At 55.5% G+C, this 18,521-nt stretch overlaps 1 protein-coding gene across 2 annotated transcripts in view; it reads left to right on the top strand.

Annotated features, from left to right (window-relative positions):
* SF3B2 (splicing factor 3b subunit 2) overlaps positions 1–18,216 on the top strand; it is a 44,356-nt gene extending 26,140 nt beyond the window's left edge. For both annotated transcript variants that reach the window (XM_059718414.1, XM_059718413.1), the window contains 17 exons: positions 9,973–10,108; positions 10,304–10,404; positions 10,598–10,700; positions 11,010–11,095; positions 11,583–11,786; positions 12,342–12,479; positions 12,869–12,949; positions 13,560–13,787; positions 15,237–15,386; positions 15,473–15,562; positions 15,932–16,039; positions 16,584–16,691; positions 16,828–16,970; positions 17,173–17,274; positions 17,387–17,486; positions 17,594–17,779; positions 18,022–18,216. In XM_059718414.1, the coding sequence (XP_059574397.1) occupies positions 9,973–10,108; positions 10,304–10,404; positions 10,598–10,700; positions 11,010–11,095; positions 11,583–11,786; positions 12,342–12,479; positions 12,869–12,949; positions 13,560–13,787; positions 15,237–15,386; positions 15,473–15,562; positions 15,932–16,039; positions 16,584–16,691; positions 16,828–16,970; positions 17,173–17,274; positions 17,387–17,486; positions 17,594–17,779; positions 18,022–18,093 (2,136 nt within the window). In that variant the 3' untranslated portion in view covers positions 18,094–18,216. The remainder of the gene's footprint in view (positions 1–9,972; positions 10,109–10,303; positions 10,405–10,597; positions 10,701–11,009; positions 11,096–11,582; positions 11,787–12,341; positions 12,480–12,868; positions 12,950–13,559; positions 13,788–15,236; positions 15,387–15,472; positions 15,563–15,931; positions 16,040–16,583; positions 16,692–16,827; positions 16,971–17,172; positions 17,275–17,386; positions 17,487–17,593; positions 17,780–18,021) is intronic.
* The last annotated feature ends 305 nt before the right edge of the window (positions 18,217–18,521 follow it).

Below are 18,521 nucleotides of genomic sequence, written 5' to 3'. Positions count from 1 at the left end.
TACAGCCAGAGGTTCCTGGCCGGAGGGTCTTACCTCTGTGCTCAGGGTGAGACTGATGCTCCATTTGGGGTTAGGAAGGAATATTACCCCATAGTTGGGTTGGTATGGAGTGGCAGGTTTTGCTGCCTTCTGTAGCAGGGTGGATCAACCACTTCCTTGGCTTTCAAATGTATATAAGCAAGTTTTGCAGCAACAGGATGTTGGCTGCCATAGTCCCCCTGCTTTCCCTGTGCCAGATTTGGGTGTGGTGTCTTGTGTTGTGTCAGGGGTGACCATGTTGTTTTGCGAAGAGGTTGGACAATGGATTTGTCTGGGATTGTTCAGACAGGGATGATCCTCAGGCAGGGGGTTAGGCTAGATAACCTCTGGAGGCTCCTTGTAGCCCTACTTCTCCGATTCACAAGGTCCCTTCCTACCCGGCTTCCTTATGATCTGAAGTTACTAAAACAATGTGGCATCACTATTACTACATCGTGTGCAAGATTAATAGAAGCTGCAACAAAGTAAAATATTAAAAAAAGAAATATATGACTTAATGGTGTGCGGAACACAATACTTGGTATATACAATAATACAAAGTGCATTTAGACAACGCAGCATACATAAAACAAACCACAGTTTAAAAAACTGTGGTGCCAATTGATAGATGGCTGCATGCACTTACGTTAATGTGTGGATATGCACCCAGTAAAACAGCTTGTTCCAGAAGGAGCTTAAATAGCAAAAGGAGAAGGAAAAATATTAAATGGAAAATTCAGATAAAATTAAAAACCTATTTTCCTTTTGGAATTCTGCAGGCAGCCAGTGTTGTGTTTTTCGCTTTTAAACAGAGCACAGCAGCCTTTTCATCCCTTAAATTTTATTTAGTTGGGACTGAGAACTCCCAACTCAGCGCTGTGATGAAAAACTAATTCACTTCTAAGTGCTGGAAAAAAACTCCACGTGAGTCTCAAGGGTTAAGAGATTTCTGGTCTGTACTGCAGCCAAGTCCTGGCTACCTTAAAACGCAGGAGAGACTGTTGTTTTAATGCCCTAGAACTCAAATGCATTTTGATCATATTCACTGATACTGTTTAGACACCAAACTCAGAATCAGTCTTTTTAAAAGACCTGAATTCTCTCTGTATTTTCTTAAACTGGTTTAAAAACAGAATTGTAAAAGAATTTTTGGCTGGCTCTTTCTTTCACATTCAAATGCTATCGTGAAGGGGGGGAAACCCAGTTAACTAAAACTGGCCTATTCTTAATGCTTTTAACACCAAAATTAGCACAAATCCATCTGTGATGCTGGGTTTGTCGGAGGCAGTACTGTCAGGCCATATGGTTGTACCAGAAGCATTTGGTTCAGTTACAGTCGCAGATGCAAAAACATCTCTGAGCTGCTTCTCCAACGCAACCCAGAGATTTCCAGGCTGGCTGAGCTCTTTGCCATTGCTCTAGTGATTGAAGGGATGAGTAAAAGCAAAGAGCTGGCATTTTCCAAGCGGGGCCCTTGGGTCTAACGAAGCTGAGAAGCACTGCAGCAGAGTCGATCATCCAGTAAATCAATTACTGTGCTTACTCGCATGCTGCACACACCGTTTCCCGCAGGAATCAGCCCCCCCGCCCAAATTGGGATGCCTGTCTTAAGTGGGGAAGCTGAATTTTCTGCCTGGGTTAGAAACCGTTTGCTTTGATTTCGATCCATAGTACAGCAACTGTGGCTGTTGAGGGAGCCCAGCCCCTTGGTCTTCTCTCCACCAGTGTTAATGACCTTCTTTGCCCTTTTAATGGTTCTGATGTTCCACCAATCAAGCTAACCTTTCTTAGGGCACTCTTCCTGTCTGCTTACCGTTCCTAGCCTCTCTCTTCCTCTTTCAAAACCCAGAAGACCCTTTCGCTCTTTCCAAAACCAAAGTCATTTACAGAGATGGGTCTCCAGCAGAGCTGAGGTTTCAGTTAAGAAAGGGAGGGTGAGTCAGCTCAAGATAAGGCTCCATCTTTGCTCTATAGAGCCATAGCTCTGGAAAAATCTTCCCCCCCAAAAAGCAACACATATATCTTATTCCAGAGCGTGTTGTATGTAAGAAAAATACTGCAAGTCATATTTTGCACAAACCAAACTCACAGTTGCGTCTCTCTTCTCAGCATGACAAGAGCACATTGTTTCCTGACCAGTGCTTTGAGATTTTCAAACCTTGCCCAGAGCCCTCCATTGGTCTCCTGTCGTTCTTATTCATAGATGTTAGGGGCTGGAAGGGACCTCTCGCGATCATCAGGTTCAGCCCCCCTGTGCTTGGACAGGGAAGACAGCTGGGGTTAGATGACCCCAGCAAGGTGAGTGTCCTGGTGTTTTTTGAAGATATTCAGGGTAGGTGATTGAACCACTTCTGGGCAGAGTCTATTCCAGACCCTGGACACTCAAGTTGTGAAGAGTTTTTCCTTATGTCTAATCTAAAGCAGTCTTCTAGCAGTTTGTGACTGCTAGTCCTAGTCTTCGCTTGGGGAGCCCTTCTTAATGTTGGCTGGCTAGAATGGGGATTCAGGTCGAGTTTTCAGACCTTGCTGCTGTGATGGTTGGTTATCCAGAAGGATGGGACATTAATTGCTCTGAATAATTGACTCCCTACAGCATCTCTGTTCCTAAGCCCATGCCAGTGCCATCAACTAAGGCTTCCAGCTTTGTATTAGTCCCAGACATCCCTGCTTGGGAACTGGTTCACAATTGCACATGAAGTGTTATGGTGCTCACAGCAGGAGTTGGAGGGGAGTGAGCCCCCAGCCGGCCTCAGAGTGGGCGAGTTAGGAGGTTGCACCCATGGTTTGGGAATCCCAGGAGCTGGCGGATGAGCAGGGTAGTGGTAGCCTAGGGAGTGAGGACACAACTTGTTGTTAGCCAGATAATCAATGCAGGGAGCTCATGAATTTTTTGAGAGAGAGAGGAGGAAGGGGGCAGTAGAGTTCTGGCTATATACCAGAGCAGCCCGTGGGGGAGCAGTCCCAGTTGGGGTGGGAGGGAGAAGCAATGCAGTGTGGGATGCCCAGAGAACTGATCAGCACCATATCTTGAGCATATATTAACCTTTACAAAAACAGGGCATTGGCTGCCGTGGTCGCCTGCTTTCCCGGTGGCAGGTTCAGGTGTGAAGTCTTGTAGTGTTTCAGGGTTGGCAGTGGTTTTATTAATACGTTAAGTGACGGATTTGTATGGGATGGTTTGGATAGAGCTGGTCCTGCCTCAGGTAGGTGGTTGGATTATAGATGTGACCTCTGGAGGTCCAACGTCTCTATGATTCTATGTCCAGAATGTCCACACATAACACTAAAACTGTTCCAAGTACCTACATTCATCACCTACCACACTCACTCTTTGAATTGCTAATTTTGGGGGGCAGTGAGTCTGAAAGGATTCTTAACTGTTTGGTAAAAAGGCAAAAACTTTTTATCTTCATTCTGCCTTCCACAAACAAGGTGCGCATCTTACTTGTGGGGTTTGGGGTACGTGCCAAGGGCAAACAGCACTGTTTACATCAGTGCTTCTCGACCTTTATTAGACTTGAGGCACCCCTCGATAGAGTCATGGCACCCCCTGGAAAACGCTAGCTCCTAGGTTTCTGTCTGTTTTTGACTACAGAAAGTTAATAGAGCAATTCTTCTGTTGCAAAGAACTCAGAGAGCCTTCAGGAGGTCTCCAGAACGGTTTTAACACCATAGATTCTTATTTGAAATCTCTGGGTCTACTTCGTGAGTCGTGTTTGCACGTCTAACGGTGCTACTATTACGTGGCATCCTGGAGCCACCCTGCTTGAGAATTACTCTCCTGTTTCACAGCCCGGAAGACCCTTTACCTCTTTTCAAAATCATAGATTCATCCATGGAGCTCAGTCTTGAGCAGCAACTAGGGTTTCAGCTTTAATTAAGTCTGAAAGGGAGGGCAAGGCTGCTGAAGGTGAGGCTGTGTCCCTGCCCTATGCAACCATAACTCTGGAAACAGCACCCAGTAAGTTCAGCTCTCAGCACTAGGCTCCCCACAAGTGCCTGCCACCATAAGCTAATTGTAATCTGCCCCCTCACTGACTGACTTTTTTTTGAGTTTTGTTGGCCCACGGGTGGATTCTGAGAACCCAGAAAGGTTCAACAAGTCAGTCGCACCAATGTGAAATACTCGCAGTATCAGAATATTGAAATTTGTCATAGCAAACTCAAAAACAAAATACAGGAAACACAAATACCTAGACAGTACAACTGAGACTATCATGCACACAACTGAAAGATATAAAATGCATGTTTATCTGAAGAACTAGCCATCTTACTGAAATGTAAAAGCAATTTAATCTTAACCTTTTTGAGTCCCAAAGCCTTTAAAAGCTTCTAAGGGGAGAGCCCGGTAGGGACAAGATATTCTTATCTAGGTTTTGGAAATTAAGTCTAACTAGCATAAGAATGTAAGAAATGCCAGACTGGGTCAGACCTACGGTCCTGGTATCCTGTCTCCGAGAGTGTCAGGAACAGATGCTCGAGGGAGAGCATTGAATCGGGTATCTTTTAGGAATTATCCATCCCTTACTCAACACCCTCCCCAGTACCCACCATTTCTTGTGTTAGAGATGCCGGAGAAAACATCTCCAACTGCTCTGTTCAACAGCCAGTAATAGATCTATCAGCCACGAATTTATCCAGTCCGTTTTGGAACCGAGCTGTGGTATCTGCCTCCGCCTCTTTGGTAATCCCTCAGTTGAGGATGATTATCTTCCGTGATTGTCCCGTCTGTGGGTCCATAAACGGCTGGCGAGGCTGATCCAGGATTGACAGACTACTGCAATCTGCCACAGGAGGTGGAGGAGGCAATGAGCTCCGCAAGTTAACTGTGTTGTGTTTAAAAAGAAAAAGAAAGGGAAAAAAAAAAGTCCTTTCTCTTATTACTTTTAAACCTGTCACCTACTAATTTCAGCAGGTGCCTCCTGGTTTTAGTATTCTGGGACTTGGTGAACAGGAGTTCACTGCTTACTTGGTCCACAGCTTTTATGATTGCCTCTATTCTGTCCTCCCCTCTGCCGCCCCCTTTCCAAACCAGAGTCCCAGTCTTCTCATCGCTCCTGGCCTGAGAATCACTTTGGATGCCCTTCTCTGGACCGTTTCCAGTTCTTCTGTATCCCTTCTGAGATGTGGGGCCCAGAAGTGCGCTAACCAGGGACACTTGCAAGTGGGCAGTTCAGCAAGAAACACAGCTCAAGGCTAAGGGCAAAAATCCCAAAGCGTGGACCCCGTTTTATACTTTGCGGCTTGGCTAAAATATCCAAAAGCTTCCTAAATGAAGTAAAAAAAAAAAAAAATGAAAGCATTTCTAAGAAGTGCTACTCCATGAACATAAGGCCTACCATTAACTGGGTCAGCCCATAGGGCCGTCTTGCTCAGCCTCCTGTGTCATGGGGCGACAGAGCGGAGGCTTGAAGGGAGAGCGACTGGGTCTGACCAGGGTTTTCCTTGTTCCTCTCTCACTTGCAACGTCCAGCATTTAAAGTCCAGGAGGTTCGGATTCAGAAGCCGTGCCCCTCACTCCTGAGCTCAGTAGCTATTGATGGCCCTTTCCTCCACAAATATATCCACTCCCTTTTTGAGTCTGGCTAAGCTCTCGGCTTCCACTACATCCTGTAGCAATGAGCTCCACCCTTTAATGAGACGCAGTGTGAAAAGACTGCCTGGTGTTAGTTTTAAACTCCCTATCTCCTGGATTCATGCGATGACCCCTTGTTCTTGTCTGGGGAGACACGGTAATAATAAATCTCTACTGACTTTGTCTTTGCTGTTCAGTATTTTGTAAACCCTTCTCATGTCCCTCCTCTTTTCTAAAGGGACCAGGCCTGGCCTCCTAGTCATTCACTGTTCAGCCGTGTTGCCCTCTGGACCTTCTTCAAAATCCTTGTGGAGGTGCAGGGAACAGAACTGGGAAGTCATGGACACCCCACGGCTTTGTAAAGGCGCATCGGGATGCTTTCTGTCTTGGTCACAACTCCTTTCTTCCTAATCCCTAATGTGTTGTTTGCTTTTTTGATGGCTGCTGAGCACTTGAGCCGATGGGTTTTAGCAAACTGTCCCTAGTGACTTCCACATCTCTTTCCTGTGTGGTAACAGCTCATGTAGAGCCCATCGTTAATAAAGCTCTAATTAATACTCTTAATTGAACAGAGCGGCTGGAGATGGTTCCTCTGGCATCTCTAACCCAATAAATGGTGGATGCCAGGGCGGCTGTTGAGTAGGGGATAGATCACTCTAGAGAGATCTGGGTCGATGCTCTCCCTCTAGAGCATCCGTTTCTGCCACTGTCGGAGACAGGATACTGGGCTGCAAGGACCATTGGTCTGACCCACACTGGCACGGCTGGTGTTATTATGTTCTTAATATTCATAGGCCTATTTTTGTTCCTAATACATAAGCATCATCTTATCCAAAATTAGCCTTGTCTGTCATCGCGCCACTAAATGAGCTTGAGGCAACTTTGCAGCCTTTACCCTGTTTTCCTTTTCATTCGTCCTTGAGCTTGTTAAAACGGTTCAAATGTCTGTGGTGTTCTCTGGCCTGATCATTCCCTTCGCCTCTTCTCTTCGCCCAGCGTTTCAGTCTTTGGAGGCTTGCATCCCCCTTTGCTTTCATTCTCTCTCTCTCTCTTTTATTCCTACAAACAAATACTAGAGCAGTTTTTCCTGTGGCAAAGAGCACAGAAAGACACAGCTGGGGATTCCTGTTTGAAATGTCTGGGTTTCTCTCAGGAGATGTAGTTCACTGCGATAGTCCAAAGTCAGTCGCATATGCGCCTCTAGAGACAACTAAATAATGAAGAGAGAGAGAGAGAGAGCAAAAGCTTTTGTAAACCCAAACTCACTTCATCAGATGCTGCAAAGGATGTACATAAAGCAGAGTATAAGGAGAGAGAAATTAGAATAAAAAGACATGGGTAGGGGGGCAGCGCTAGGAGAGAAAAGCAAAGGAGCAGTAAACCCGTAGGAACAAAGAGGGGCACCAAAGCTAATCCAGGTAATGAGATAAGAATCCGCAGTCCCTGTTTTAACCAGTCCTAACACAGCCCCCACTGTGGATGGCCTCTTGTTCTGCATTTTCCTGTTCAAGCTGGCTTGAGACCAGCCATCCCAAGGTCAGTGATGGGGTGTCCAGAGAGGCTGAAGTGTCTGCCGCAGGCTTCAGTGTTTTTCTGCAGCTGGTGTTCATTCATTCATTCTTGCACGTAGAACTTGCCCTGCCTGCCCAGTGTAGACAGCAAGGGGCACAGGAAGTAGTGGTGGCGTGTACGACCGTGTACTGGCGGGTGAATGAGCCTTGGATGTTGCACTCCACCTTATAAGGCCCAGTGATGATATGGAGACACAACAGGTCCCCGTGCCCTGCCACCCCTGAAAGGATCTCTAGGCACCCTAGGGTGCTAGGGCACCTGGTTGAGAAGCATTGGGTTAGACTCGTAGGAACCCAAGAACTGCCATTGACTGCATCGGACCCAAGGTCCTTCTTGTCCGGTCTCCTGTGTCACCGTGGCAGAGAGCAGAGGCTGGAAGGGGAGTGACGTAGGTCTGACCAGGGATTTTCCTCCTGTTCCCCTCTCACTTGCAGCCTCCTTCATGTAAAGTCTAGGAAGCTCTGATTCAGAAGCCGTGCCCCTCACATCCCTACCCAGTACTCATGCCCCTTTCCTCCTAGAGCTTGCCCTGTCCCTTGATGAATCTGGCTAGACTCTCAGCTTCCACCACACCTTGCGGCGGCAAGCTCCATCCTTTAATGCGATGCTATGTGACAAAGAACTGCCTGGTGTTAGTTTTAAACTTCCTACCTACTAGATTCATGCTGTGACCCCTCGTTCTTGTCTGGGAAGAGACAGCCTGTAATAAATCCCTACTGACTTTCGCTTTGCGGGTCACTGTTTTGTAAACCCTTCCCATATCCCCCCTCAAGCATCTCTCTTTTTTAAATTGTCCAGCCCTGGCTTCCCTAGTCAGCGTCTCCTCCTGTGGAAGCCCCTCCATACCACTGGTCATCCTTGTTGCCCTTCTGTGGACCTTCTCGAGTCTTTCTCTATCCTTTTTGGAGGTGTGGGGACCAGAACTGGGCACAGCACTCGAGACGTGGATACCCCATGGCTTTATAAAAAGGCATCTGGATACTTTCTGTCTTGTTCACCGTTCCCTTCTTAATCATTCCTGGTGTGTTGTTTGCCTTTTTGACAGCTGCTGAGCACAGAGCTGGTGCTTTCAGCGGGCCGTCCATAAGGGATCCCAGATCTTTCTTGTGGGGCAGTGGTTCATGTAGAACCCATTACGGTGTGGGTCGATTTTGGGTTATTTTTGCCCTGGTGCATCACTTTTATGCTTGTCTGCATTGAATTTCACCTGCCATTTAGGTGCCCATTCTCTCAATTGTGCCCAAATCCTTCTGTGGCTCCTTGCAATCCACCTTGGTCTTTACTGCTGAATAATTTTGTGTCATTGGCAAATTTGACCAGCTCACTGCTCACCCCCTTTCCAGATCAGTCCAGACTCACGCTGCCCTTAGGCGGCTTAAAGTAACAGCAAAATTGCTTCTAAATAGGCATACAACGCATGGTGCCCTAGACTGGCCCTGTCCTCGTCTCCCCCCATTCCTCTTCCAGCATCAGCAGTGCTGAGACCTCCGCCTCTTTTCTCCTTGCTCCACGTGACCCTTCCCTTCAGCTCGCCGACAGAGGAGCACAAAGCTCCATGCTTTCCTTAATGACCCATTTTCCTCAGCTGTGCTAACACTGGGGGTTCTGGTGCGTGTGACGCCAACGCATCAGCGCTCAACCAATCCTTCCCGCAGTATAGAGCAGGGCAACAAGGAGGATTAGCAGTGTGGAGGGGCTTCCACATGAGGAGAGACTCATGAGACCAGGCCTGTTCAGTTCAGAAAAGAGGTGTTTGAGGGGGGAACATGAGAAGGGCTTACAAAATGTTAAATGGCGAAGAGAAAGTCAGCAGGGATTTATTATTGACTCTCTCACCAGACAAGACCTCAGGGTCACAGCATGAAACTAGGGGCCTTGTCACATGTTCCAAATAAAGCTGGATAGAAACTGGTTGTAAAGTCATGTGCTTTCAAGCACTAACATAGCTGGTTCGCTTTCTTTATAGCTGGACGGCCATTTTTATAGCATGAGGATTATCTGACATGGCCAGGCTACATTTATTGCACGATGAACTCGTTAATTGCAGAATCATTACTTGGTATGTGTGGCCTTATAGCACAATGAATCCGTTAATTGTGTGATTGTTACCGGGCACGTGTGGCCAGGCTACATTTATTGCGTGATTTGCCAGTGAGTTGCATGATGTATGCAGTGTGTGGCAGGGGCATAGCTGGTTGTCGGTTTAGAACTAGCACACGGGAGTTCTTTTTTACCCGGTGCGCAATTAAAGGTTGGCGCTCGTTGGCACCAGCTGTGGTGGAAGCTGAGCGTTCAGCCCGATTCCCAAAGGGATGGGACATGTCCTTGGAGGAAAGGGGCACCAGTAGCTATCGAGCACGGGAGTGAGGGAATCGGAACCTCCTAGACCTGAACTGCTGGAGGCTGCAAGTGGGTGAGGAACAGGGAAAACCCTGGGCAGACCCTGTTCACTCTCCCTTCCAGCCTCTGCTCTCTGCTGCCGTGGGACACGGGAGACGGGGCGAGACAGACTGAGAGTCTGGCCCAGTCAGTGGCAGTTCTGAGGTTCCCCTGCCGCAAGCCCTCAGGATTTAGCAGCCTCTGGCAAGTCCCCGGTCCAGCCAGTGAGGGGTTATTCTGCAGTCCATGCTGTGCAGTGCTCTCCTGGCTCCAGGGACGCGTCCCAGAGGTCTCCAGGTCTGGCTTGGCTCCGGGGTTTCTTTTGGAGGCTTGAGTGTTGGTAGCCATCTCCTGGGGAGAGCAGAAGAGGTGGGAGCCACTGCCCTGCCTTGCTCATGCCCTCTTTGCCCCTCTCCCCTGCCCCGCAGGCTGCTGTTCTCTTGGAGCAGGAGCGCCAGCAGGAGATGGCCAAGCTGGCCCCCCCAGTGCCCCGCACGCCCCCCGATGCAGGGCCAGTGAGACCCGTTGGAGCCATGGGGCCACGACCCCCCATGGCACCCAGAGGTGAGAACAGCACAGATGCCCAGCCCTGCTGGGGGTGCCAGACCCCATCAGTCCTGGCATGGGGGGGGTGTCAGGCGCCTGTTCCCTCTGAGGGGCACTGGCCTGATCCCCCTGCCCCAAAGGGAGCACTGGGGAGGGTGTAGGTGGGACACTGTCTGGAGGTGTCTCACAGGGCCTGTGTTCCTTGTTCTGTAGGTGGTGCCCCAGTGGGGGCTCCGCTGCCTGGGGTTCCCATGGGGGCCCCCAGCCCGAGGCCCCGCGGGCCCCCCCCTCCCCCTGGAGAGGAGATCCGAGAGGTAAGGGGATCCATTTGGGTGGGACTGGAGGCTGGGAGCCTGGACGCCTGAGTTCTCTCCCAACTGGGGGTGGAGGGGAAGTGGAGTCTGGGGGTGGGGGGTGAGAGGATTGGGAGCCCAGACACCTGGGTTCTCTCCCCATCGCGGGCTCTGGTCTCGGCCCTGGGCTCAGTACTCTTCTCTGCCCCTGCAGCCAGACGACTCGTCAACCGGCCCCAAGATCCCACAGGCACTGGAGAAGATCCTGCAGCTGAAGGAGATCCGGCAGGAGGAGCTTACAGTGCCGGGTGCCCCTGGTAACAGCCTGGGCCTGGGTGGAGGGTGCTGCCCATGTGCTGGTGGCTCTAGTCCCAGCTGGGGTCGAGCAGGGCGGGTTCCTGGCTATATACGAGCTCCAGCAGGGGCACTGAGGTGCCAGGACTCCTGGCTTCTGTGCCCTGGGAGGTATTGGATCCCCCCTGACCACAAGCAGTCCATTGCTGTGGTCTCTTTCCTGGCCTCCTGCCTGGCATCAGGCCACAGTCCAGTCCCTGTCCTGTCCTGTCCTGTCCTCTCCCACATTGAGGGGGCAGAAGCCCCCCGCTGACCTGCCTCTCTACCCTCAGATGATGATATGGAGACAGACTCAAGGGCCTTGCTCAGCATCTCTGCCTCGGAGACCGAGGAGGACATGCTGCTCTCCAAGAAAGAGGTGAGGGGCTGGGCCTGGACACCTGGGTTCTCCGTCCTGCTCTGGGAGGGGAGTGAGGGCTGGATGCCTCGGTTCTCCCCACACTTTGCGAGTGAAGTGAGGGCTTGGAGTTACAGGAAGGGGAGGTGAGAGCCCAGATGCCTGGGGTCTGCCCCTGCTCTGGGAAGAGAATTGGGGTGGGGGGGGGTGTTCTAGAGCAAGGGAAGGGCTGGGAGTCTGGATGCCTGGGTCCTCTCAGGAACGAGAATACAGTCCAGTTCCTTAGGAAAGGGCCCACAGCTCTGCCTCAGTTTCCCCTTTTGCAAGACTGGCTGGATGGGCCCCTCAGTCCCTTCCCCAGTGCTGGAGACCTGTCCATCGGGACCACCATCTGTCTCCAAGGGGCCTTGTGTCCCTACCCCATAGCCAGCTGCATCCCAGTGCTGGGTGAAAGGCCCTGTATCCCCTACCCTGACACCCTCCGGTGCCGTTCATCTCCGCCCTGCAGAGAAACCGGAAGCGGCGGAACCGGAAGAAGAAGAAGAAGGGGCGAGTTGGGCGGGAGGCCACAGGGCGCCAGGGCCTGGCCTCCACAGCAACCCCTGAGACCAAGGGCCCCGATGCCACCGTGGACATCGAGTATGTCACCGAGGAGCCTGAAATCTATGACCCCAACTTCGTGTTCTTCAAGCGCATCTTCGATGCCTTCAAGGTCTGTGGGGCGGGCAGCCCGGATGCCTGGGTTCTCCCTGCTCCGGGAGGGCAGTGGCGGGGTTTGGGGAGCGAGAGCAGCAGGGGCTGAGGGCCTGAATACCTGGGTTCACCCCACTCTAGGAGGGCAGCAGTGTCCTTGGAGGGGTTGGGAGCCTGGTCACCTGGGTTCTTTCCCTACTCCATGAGGGGAGTGAGGTGATGGGGGATTAGAGCAGGGGTCCTGGATGCCTGGCTTCTCTGGGTGGGGAGAGCGGTTTGGAGGTTTAGGGCAAGGCGGGATGCCCCTTCCAGGTTCTTGCCTCATTTTAGGAAGGCAGTTGGGTCTGGTGGGTGAGCAGGGGTGGTGCTGGGAGCCCTTAGTTCGCTCCAGCTCTTGGAAGGGAGTGGGGTCGGAGGTTACAGCAGGGGAGGCTGGGAGCCCAGACACTTGGGTTTTCTCCTTGCTCTGTCCAGGCTATTTTCCCTGCCGTGGGGTGACTGAACCCAGTGCCGCCCTACTGCCTCTGCCTGAGGTGCCCCTATCCCTGCTGATCCCACCCCCTCTTCCCCACAGCTGACAGACGATGTGAAGAAGGACAAGGAGAAGGAGCCTGACAAGGCCGACAAGCCCGAGAGCGCTGCTGCCCCCAAGAAGAAGGGCTTCGACGAGGGCCGCAAGGGCAGTGATGATGACAGCACTGATGATGAGCAGGTGGGTGGGGTCACATGGTAAAATAGGTGGGGCCAGGGTGGGGTGTGGGCGGGGCCCAAATAGCAACTGGGAGTAGTGAAGCCTAGGCAGGTGGGTGGGTGGGGGGGGGGGAGCAGATGGAGCTCTGCCCTGTGGGTGGCTCTGCTGCAGGGGTGTTGGGGGGCTGGGGCTTGGGAGGGCATAGGACTATCGGGGCTGGTGACGTGATTGTTAGGGGGTTGTGGGAGGGGCTGGGGGGGCTTATGGGAGTTAGCCCTGTCCCCACTCCCAGCCCGTGAGACGGGTTCATCCTGGGCTGTGGGGTGGGGGGTGCAGGACTCCTGGGGATGGGCCAGGGGCTGGCTGGGCCCCTGGAGCACAGGGTGGTGCTGACGGGTGTGCGGCTGCAGGAAAAGAAGCCCGAGGCGCCCAAGCTGTCCAAGAAGAAGCTGCGACGCATGAACCGCTTCACTGTGGCTGAGCTGAAGCAGGTGCAGTGGGGGAGGGAACTGGGGACTGTGGGGTATGGGGGCGGGGGCTGGTTCCAGTATGAGGGGAGTTGGAGGGAGCCTCCAGGGCCCAGTGCAGTGGGAGGACAGTTGGCTGCAGGGTGGCCTTCCTGGCCTAATGGTGAGGAGCCTCTGGTACCAAGGTCTGGCTGGACCAGGGCAATGGCTCTGGTAGTGGGGGAAGTGAGGGGGTGAGATTTGGTAGGAGCATGATTGGTGGGGGGGGGTCCTGGGGGCTGAAGCGGGGGTAGGGGCAAATTTTGGGGCACCAGTGCTGAGGGGGTTGAACAGGGGGCTCCAGTGTTGGGGGCGGGCAGGGGGGTGGTCTGTGGCTTGTGGGGGGGGCAGGGGGGCTTGGTGTTGGGGAGTGGGGCTGGGCAGGAGGGCTGGGGTAGGGTCAGAGGGCAGGATGGGTGGCTCTGGTGTCAGGGAAGGGACAGGGTGGGCGGCTCTGGTGCCAGGGAAGGGACAAGGGTGGTCGTCTGGGGTGGGCTGGGGGCAGGACTGGGGGGCTCGGGTACCTTGGGAAAAGAGGGGCATGTAAGGGCTGGGTAGGCCCGTTGCCCAGCCATGACACTGTGCCTGACTACAGCTTGTGGCACGCCCGGACGTCGTGGAGATGCATGACGTGACAGCGCAGGACCCCAAGCTGCTGGTGCACCTGAAGGCCACACGCAACTCAGTGCCGGTGCCACGGCACTGGTGCTTCAAGCGCAAGTACCTGCAGGGCAAGCGTGGCATCGAGAAGCCGCCCTTTGAGCTTCCTGACTTCATCAAGCGCACTGGCATCCAGGAGATGCGTGAGGCTCTGCAAGAGAAGGTACCAGTTGGGCCTGCAACGCCTGCCCCAGCCTCTTGCATCCAGCTCCCCAGAGCCAGCTGCATGTTGTACGCAGCTTAGGCTGGGCCCGCTCTGGTGTGGGCATGTTATATACCCAGCACCCCTCAGAGCCAGCCCCACCCCAATACTGGGCAACATGCCCACAGCCCCTGACACACCCCCTGAAGCTGGTTGCATGGCAGTGCCAAGTGAGGGGCCCTGTATTCCAACCCCCAGCACCCATCCCACAGAGGTGTACATCTTGGCTCCATATAAGCAACTGCTGCCATCATACCCCAGGTTAACACCAGGTAAGTTTCCACCTGTTATTCCTAGCTCCAACACACCCACCCAAGAGGAAGCCATATTTCATCTCCCACTGGGAACAGTTCCCTCTGGGGGTGGTTAGAGGTACCCACCCAGGGTCCCCCCCAGCTGCACAGGGCAGGGGATCAGGGGTCAGTCCTGGGAGCCGTGAATGGTTTGGAGGGGCACCAGCTCTCAGCTCAGCAGCCAGCACAAAAGGGTAAAGAAATGTTAGGGATCACAAAGAAAAGTGGAAAGACAGGAAAGCATCATGATGCCTCTTTATGAGCTCATGGTGCAGCCACACCTCAAAGCGGTGCCCCAGTTTGGTCCCTGTACCTCCCAAAGGACATACAAGACCTCAGGAAGGCCCAGAGCAGGGCAGCAAGGATGAGGAAGACATGGAGGGACTTCCACAGGAGCAGAGACTAGAGGCTGAGAGAAGAGACACTAGTGGGGGAGACACAAGAAGGGCTTACAAATGGTGGGGAGAGTTGACAGGGATTTCTTATTGCCTGTCTCGCCAGACAAGACTGGTCACGATGCCAAACGAGTCAGCCACCCATTTAAAACTAACGTGATGAAGCCATGGCGTCTATTTATTGCGCTGTTGGCTGAGGGGGAGGGGGTGGGAATTGCACAATGTATGTGATGTGTGGCAGGTCCTCTGCTGAAGATGGACACGAGGCAACTCTTTTTCACCACATGGAACAAGCGTTGGGCTTGTTGCCACTGGAGGCGGTGGCAGCTGAGAGTTAGGGGTATTCGGACACAGTTTTGGAGGAAAGGGGTGTCAGCAGCTATTGAGCATGGGAGTGAGGGGCGCAGCCTCTGAATCAAAGCTGCCTGGACCCTAAATGCTGGAGGCTGCAAGGGAGAGAGGAACAGGCAAATCCTGCTCAGACCCAGTAACTCTCCCTTCCAGCCCCCGCCGTCTGCCCCCATGTGACACCGGAGACTGGGCAAGACAGACCTGGGGTCTGACCCAGCACATGGCAGCTCTTACATTCATATGAGTCTAACCCACCCCAGAGGCAGCTGCATCTGGGTTCCAGGGAACGGTCCCTCCGTGCACAGGGTGGGCGACCATCTCAGGGCAGGGGTTGGCCCAGGGCTGCCGGCTCACCACTCCCCTCCCCACAGGAGGAGCAGAAAACGATGAAGTCGAAGATGCGGGAGAAGGTGCGGCCCAAGATGGGCAAGATCGACATCGACTACCAGAAGCTGCATGACGCCTTCTTCAAGTGGCAGACCAAGCCCAAGCTCACCATCCACGGGGACCTCTACTATGAGGTGTGGGGCTGGGCCGGGCCAGGCCTGGGGTGGGCAGTGGGCTGCGTGGTACTGGGGCCTGCTCTGACCCTTTCCATGGCCCTTAGGGCAAGGAGTTTGAGACGCGGCTGAAGGAGAAGAAGCCAGGGGACCTGTCGGACGAGCTGCGCATTGCCCTGGGCATGCCTGTGGGGCCGGTGAGCATGGGGCAGGGCAGGGGACTCTGGGTTGGGGGGGGGCAGAGGACTGGGTTGGGAGTGACGGGCACCCATAGAGTTGGGGGGCAGGGTGTTGTGTGTCAGGAGCAGGGGCACTGGGGGGGGCAGGGGGCTGTGGGTTGGGAGTGAGGGGCACCGGCGGGGGGAGGGGGAGGCAGAGGACTGGGTTGGGAGTGATGGACATCCATAGGGTTGGGGGGCAGGGTGTGTGTGTCAGGAGTGGGGGCAGGGGGCTGTGGGTTGGGAGTGAGGGGCACTGGCAGGGTGGGGCGATCGGGGCTGTGGGTTGGGAGTGAAGGGCACTGGGAGGCCATGGCTGGGCCATCACTGAAGCTGTCTCTCCTGCAGAACGCGCACAAGGTGCCCCCGCCCTGGCTCATTGCCATGCAGCGCTACGGCCCCCCACCGTCCTACCCCAACCTCAAGATCCCGGGCCTCAACTCCCCCATCCCTGAGGTGAGTCCGTCTATCCCTCCCATCCCACCCAGGGACGTGCCCCAGCACCAGCCCTGCGTGCTGTTGGCAGCGGCGGCTCCACAGCTGGAAACCGGAGCCTGAGGTTCATCTCGCAGCATGTCTCTGCACGAGTTAGGAACAGACCCCCTGAGTCCTGGGTGGCAGCTCCCTGCTCAAACCAGCTGGCCCCCTCATCTTCTGAAACCTGGGATAGAGCCTGGGGGCCGGGTTCCCAGCTCTAATGAAAGCCCGGAGCTGGGAGGGAACCCAGGGGTCCAGGCTCCCAGCCTCCTCTGCTCTTAATCCCTGTGCCCAGTGCTGATGCCCCTCCCAGAGCCAGGGTAGAGCCTAGGTGTTGGGGCTCTCAGTCCCCCACTCCTTTCCCTAAGCCAGGCTCTGGAGCCCAGGTGTCCAGGCTGCCAGCCTCCGCTCCCTTCCCAGCATGGGCTGGAACAGGACCCAGGTGTCCGGGCTCCCAGGCCCCGCTCCTCATAGAGCTGGGGTGGAACCCAGGCGTCAGGGCTGACTCTCCTGCCATGTGCAGGGCTGCTCGTTCGGGTACCATGCCGGGGGCTGGGGAAAGCCGCCTGTGGATGAGACGGGGAAGCCGCTGTACGGGGATGTCTTCGGGACCAACGCCGCTGAGTTCCAGGTAAGCCCTGCCCCGGAGCACGAGGGGCTCCCATGGGCCAGGGGTCCCAAACCCTCTGTACCCTTCCAGGGGGGCACCAGTGCCCCCTGGAGGGGCTTGACACAGCCCCCCTCACCTCACCCCGCCGTGTGTGCAGACGAAGGCAGAGGAGGAGGAGATTGACCGGACGCCCTGGGGGGAGCTGGAGCCCTCAGATGAGGAGTCCTCAGAGGAGGAGGAGGAGGATGAGAGCGATGAGGAGAAGCCTGACGAGACTGGCTTCGTCACACCCGCCGACAGGTTGGGGGCCCAGGGAGCAGGCTACTGGGACCCTGCCTGGCGGGGAGGGGGCACTGGGCGCTGGGGGAGGCCCTGTTGGGCAGGGGGAAACATGTGGAGGGTGGTGGGGCAGGCCCTGGCCAGTGCGGTTTGGGCTGTGGGAGGGGTGGGGGCAGCTACTGTCCATCCAGGTCTGACCACCTGTCTCCTCCCTTCCCCGCAGCGGGCTGATCACGCCGGGCGGGTTCTCGTCGGTGCCAGCCGGCATGGAGACCCCCGAGCTCATTGAGCTGCGGAAGAAGAAGATCGAGGAGGCCATGGACGGGTAGGGCCGTTGGGGCTGGGAGGTGGGGGTGCCATGCTGTGGGGGGTGGGTGCCATGCTGTGGGGGGGGGCACCCTCTGCCCACGCTGACCCCCCCCACCCTCGCCCCACAGGAGCGAGACGCCGCAGCTGTTCACGGTGCTGCCCGAGAAGCGCACGGCCACGGTGGGCACTGCCATGATGGGCTCCACCCACATCTACGACATGTCCACGGTGAGTCTCCACCGCACTCCTGCACTGGGCCTGGCAGGGGCCATGGGGGGGCTGGAGCCCACCCCACCCCATGGCCTTCACCCCGCTCACCCCCATGCCTCCCACAGGTGCTGAGCCGCAAGGGGCCGGCACCGGAGCTGCAGGGCGTGGAGGTGGCGCTGGCCCCCGAGGAGCTGGAGCTGGACCCCATGGCCATGACGCAGAAGTACGAGGAGCACGTGCGGGAGCAGCAGGCCCAGGTGGAGAAGGAGGACTTCAGCGACATGGTGGCTGAGCACGCCGCCAAGCAGAAGGTGAGGCTGGAGCCAAGGAGTGTGTCTCTTCCTCCCCGAGCTGGTCCTGACGGGGTGCAGGGGTGACGGACAGGGGCGAGCCTCCCCCCTCCAAGGGTGCCAGCCTCCCTCCGGCTGCAGCACTGGCTGGCTCTGTGGGCACGGGGGGGGGCGTGGGGCCCGGAGCTGGCACGGGGGGGGGGCCGTGCTGGGGGCGCGGGGCGCGGCCGGGCAGCGCCTGACTCTCGCCCATCTCCTTGCAGCAGAAGAAGCGGAAGGCGCAGCCCCAGGATGCCCGCGGTGGCGGCAAGAAGTACAAGGAGTTCAAGTTTTAGCCCCCGTCCCCCCCCCCCCACTCTGGTTTTACACCCGCTGCCTGGGGGCAGCCCCCCCCTGCCCCCCCCGTGGTTTTGTGACCTCCCTTTTGTAAATAAAGTGCTGGGCGCTGCCCGTCCTGCCCCGCGTGCTGCCTGCCTGTCTGCGGGGCCGGGGCTGGGAGCCGCCTCCACAGCGGGGGAGGGCGCGGGGTGCGGCGGGCCCGGGGTGCGCTGCCGCCGGCTCCGCCCACAACCCCCCCGGCACGCAGCGGGGTCTCCGCGTGTCCGTGGGTCTTTGTACGCGTGTGCGCGCCTCGCACGGGGACCCGCGCTGACACACGTCCGTGCCTGTGTCCGTCCCTCGGGGGGCCGGGTCCGCGCTCTCCCCGGAGGCTGCCTCGGTTTCCCCCGGGCGGGGCGGGGCGGGGCGGGGGGCACCGGGCGGG

The sequence above is a fragment of the Alligator mississippiensis genome, chromosome 15, assembly GCF_030867095.1.
Source record: "Alligator mississippiensis isolate rAllMis1 chromosome 15, rAllMis1, whole genome shotgun sequence".
NCBI classification, from domain to species: domain Eukaryota; kingdom Metazoa; phylum Chordata; order Crocodylia; family Alligatoridae; genus Alligator; species Alligator mississippiensis.
This window is presented reverse-complemented; position numbering and strand designations above follow the sequence as displayed.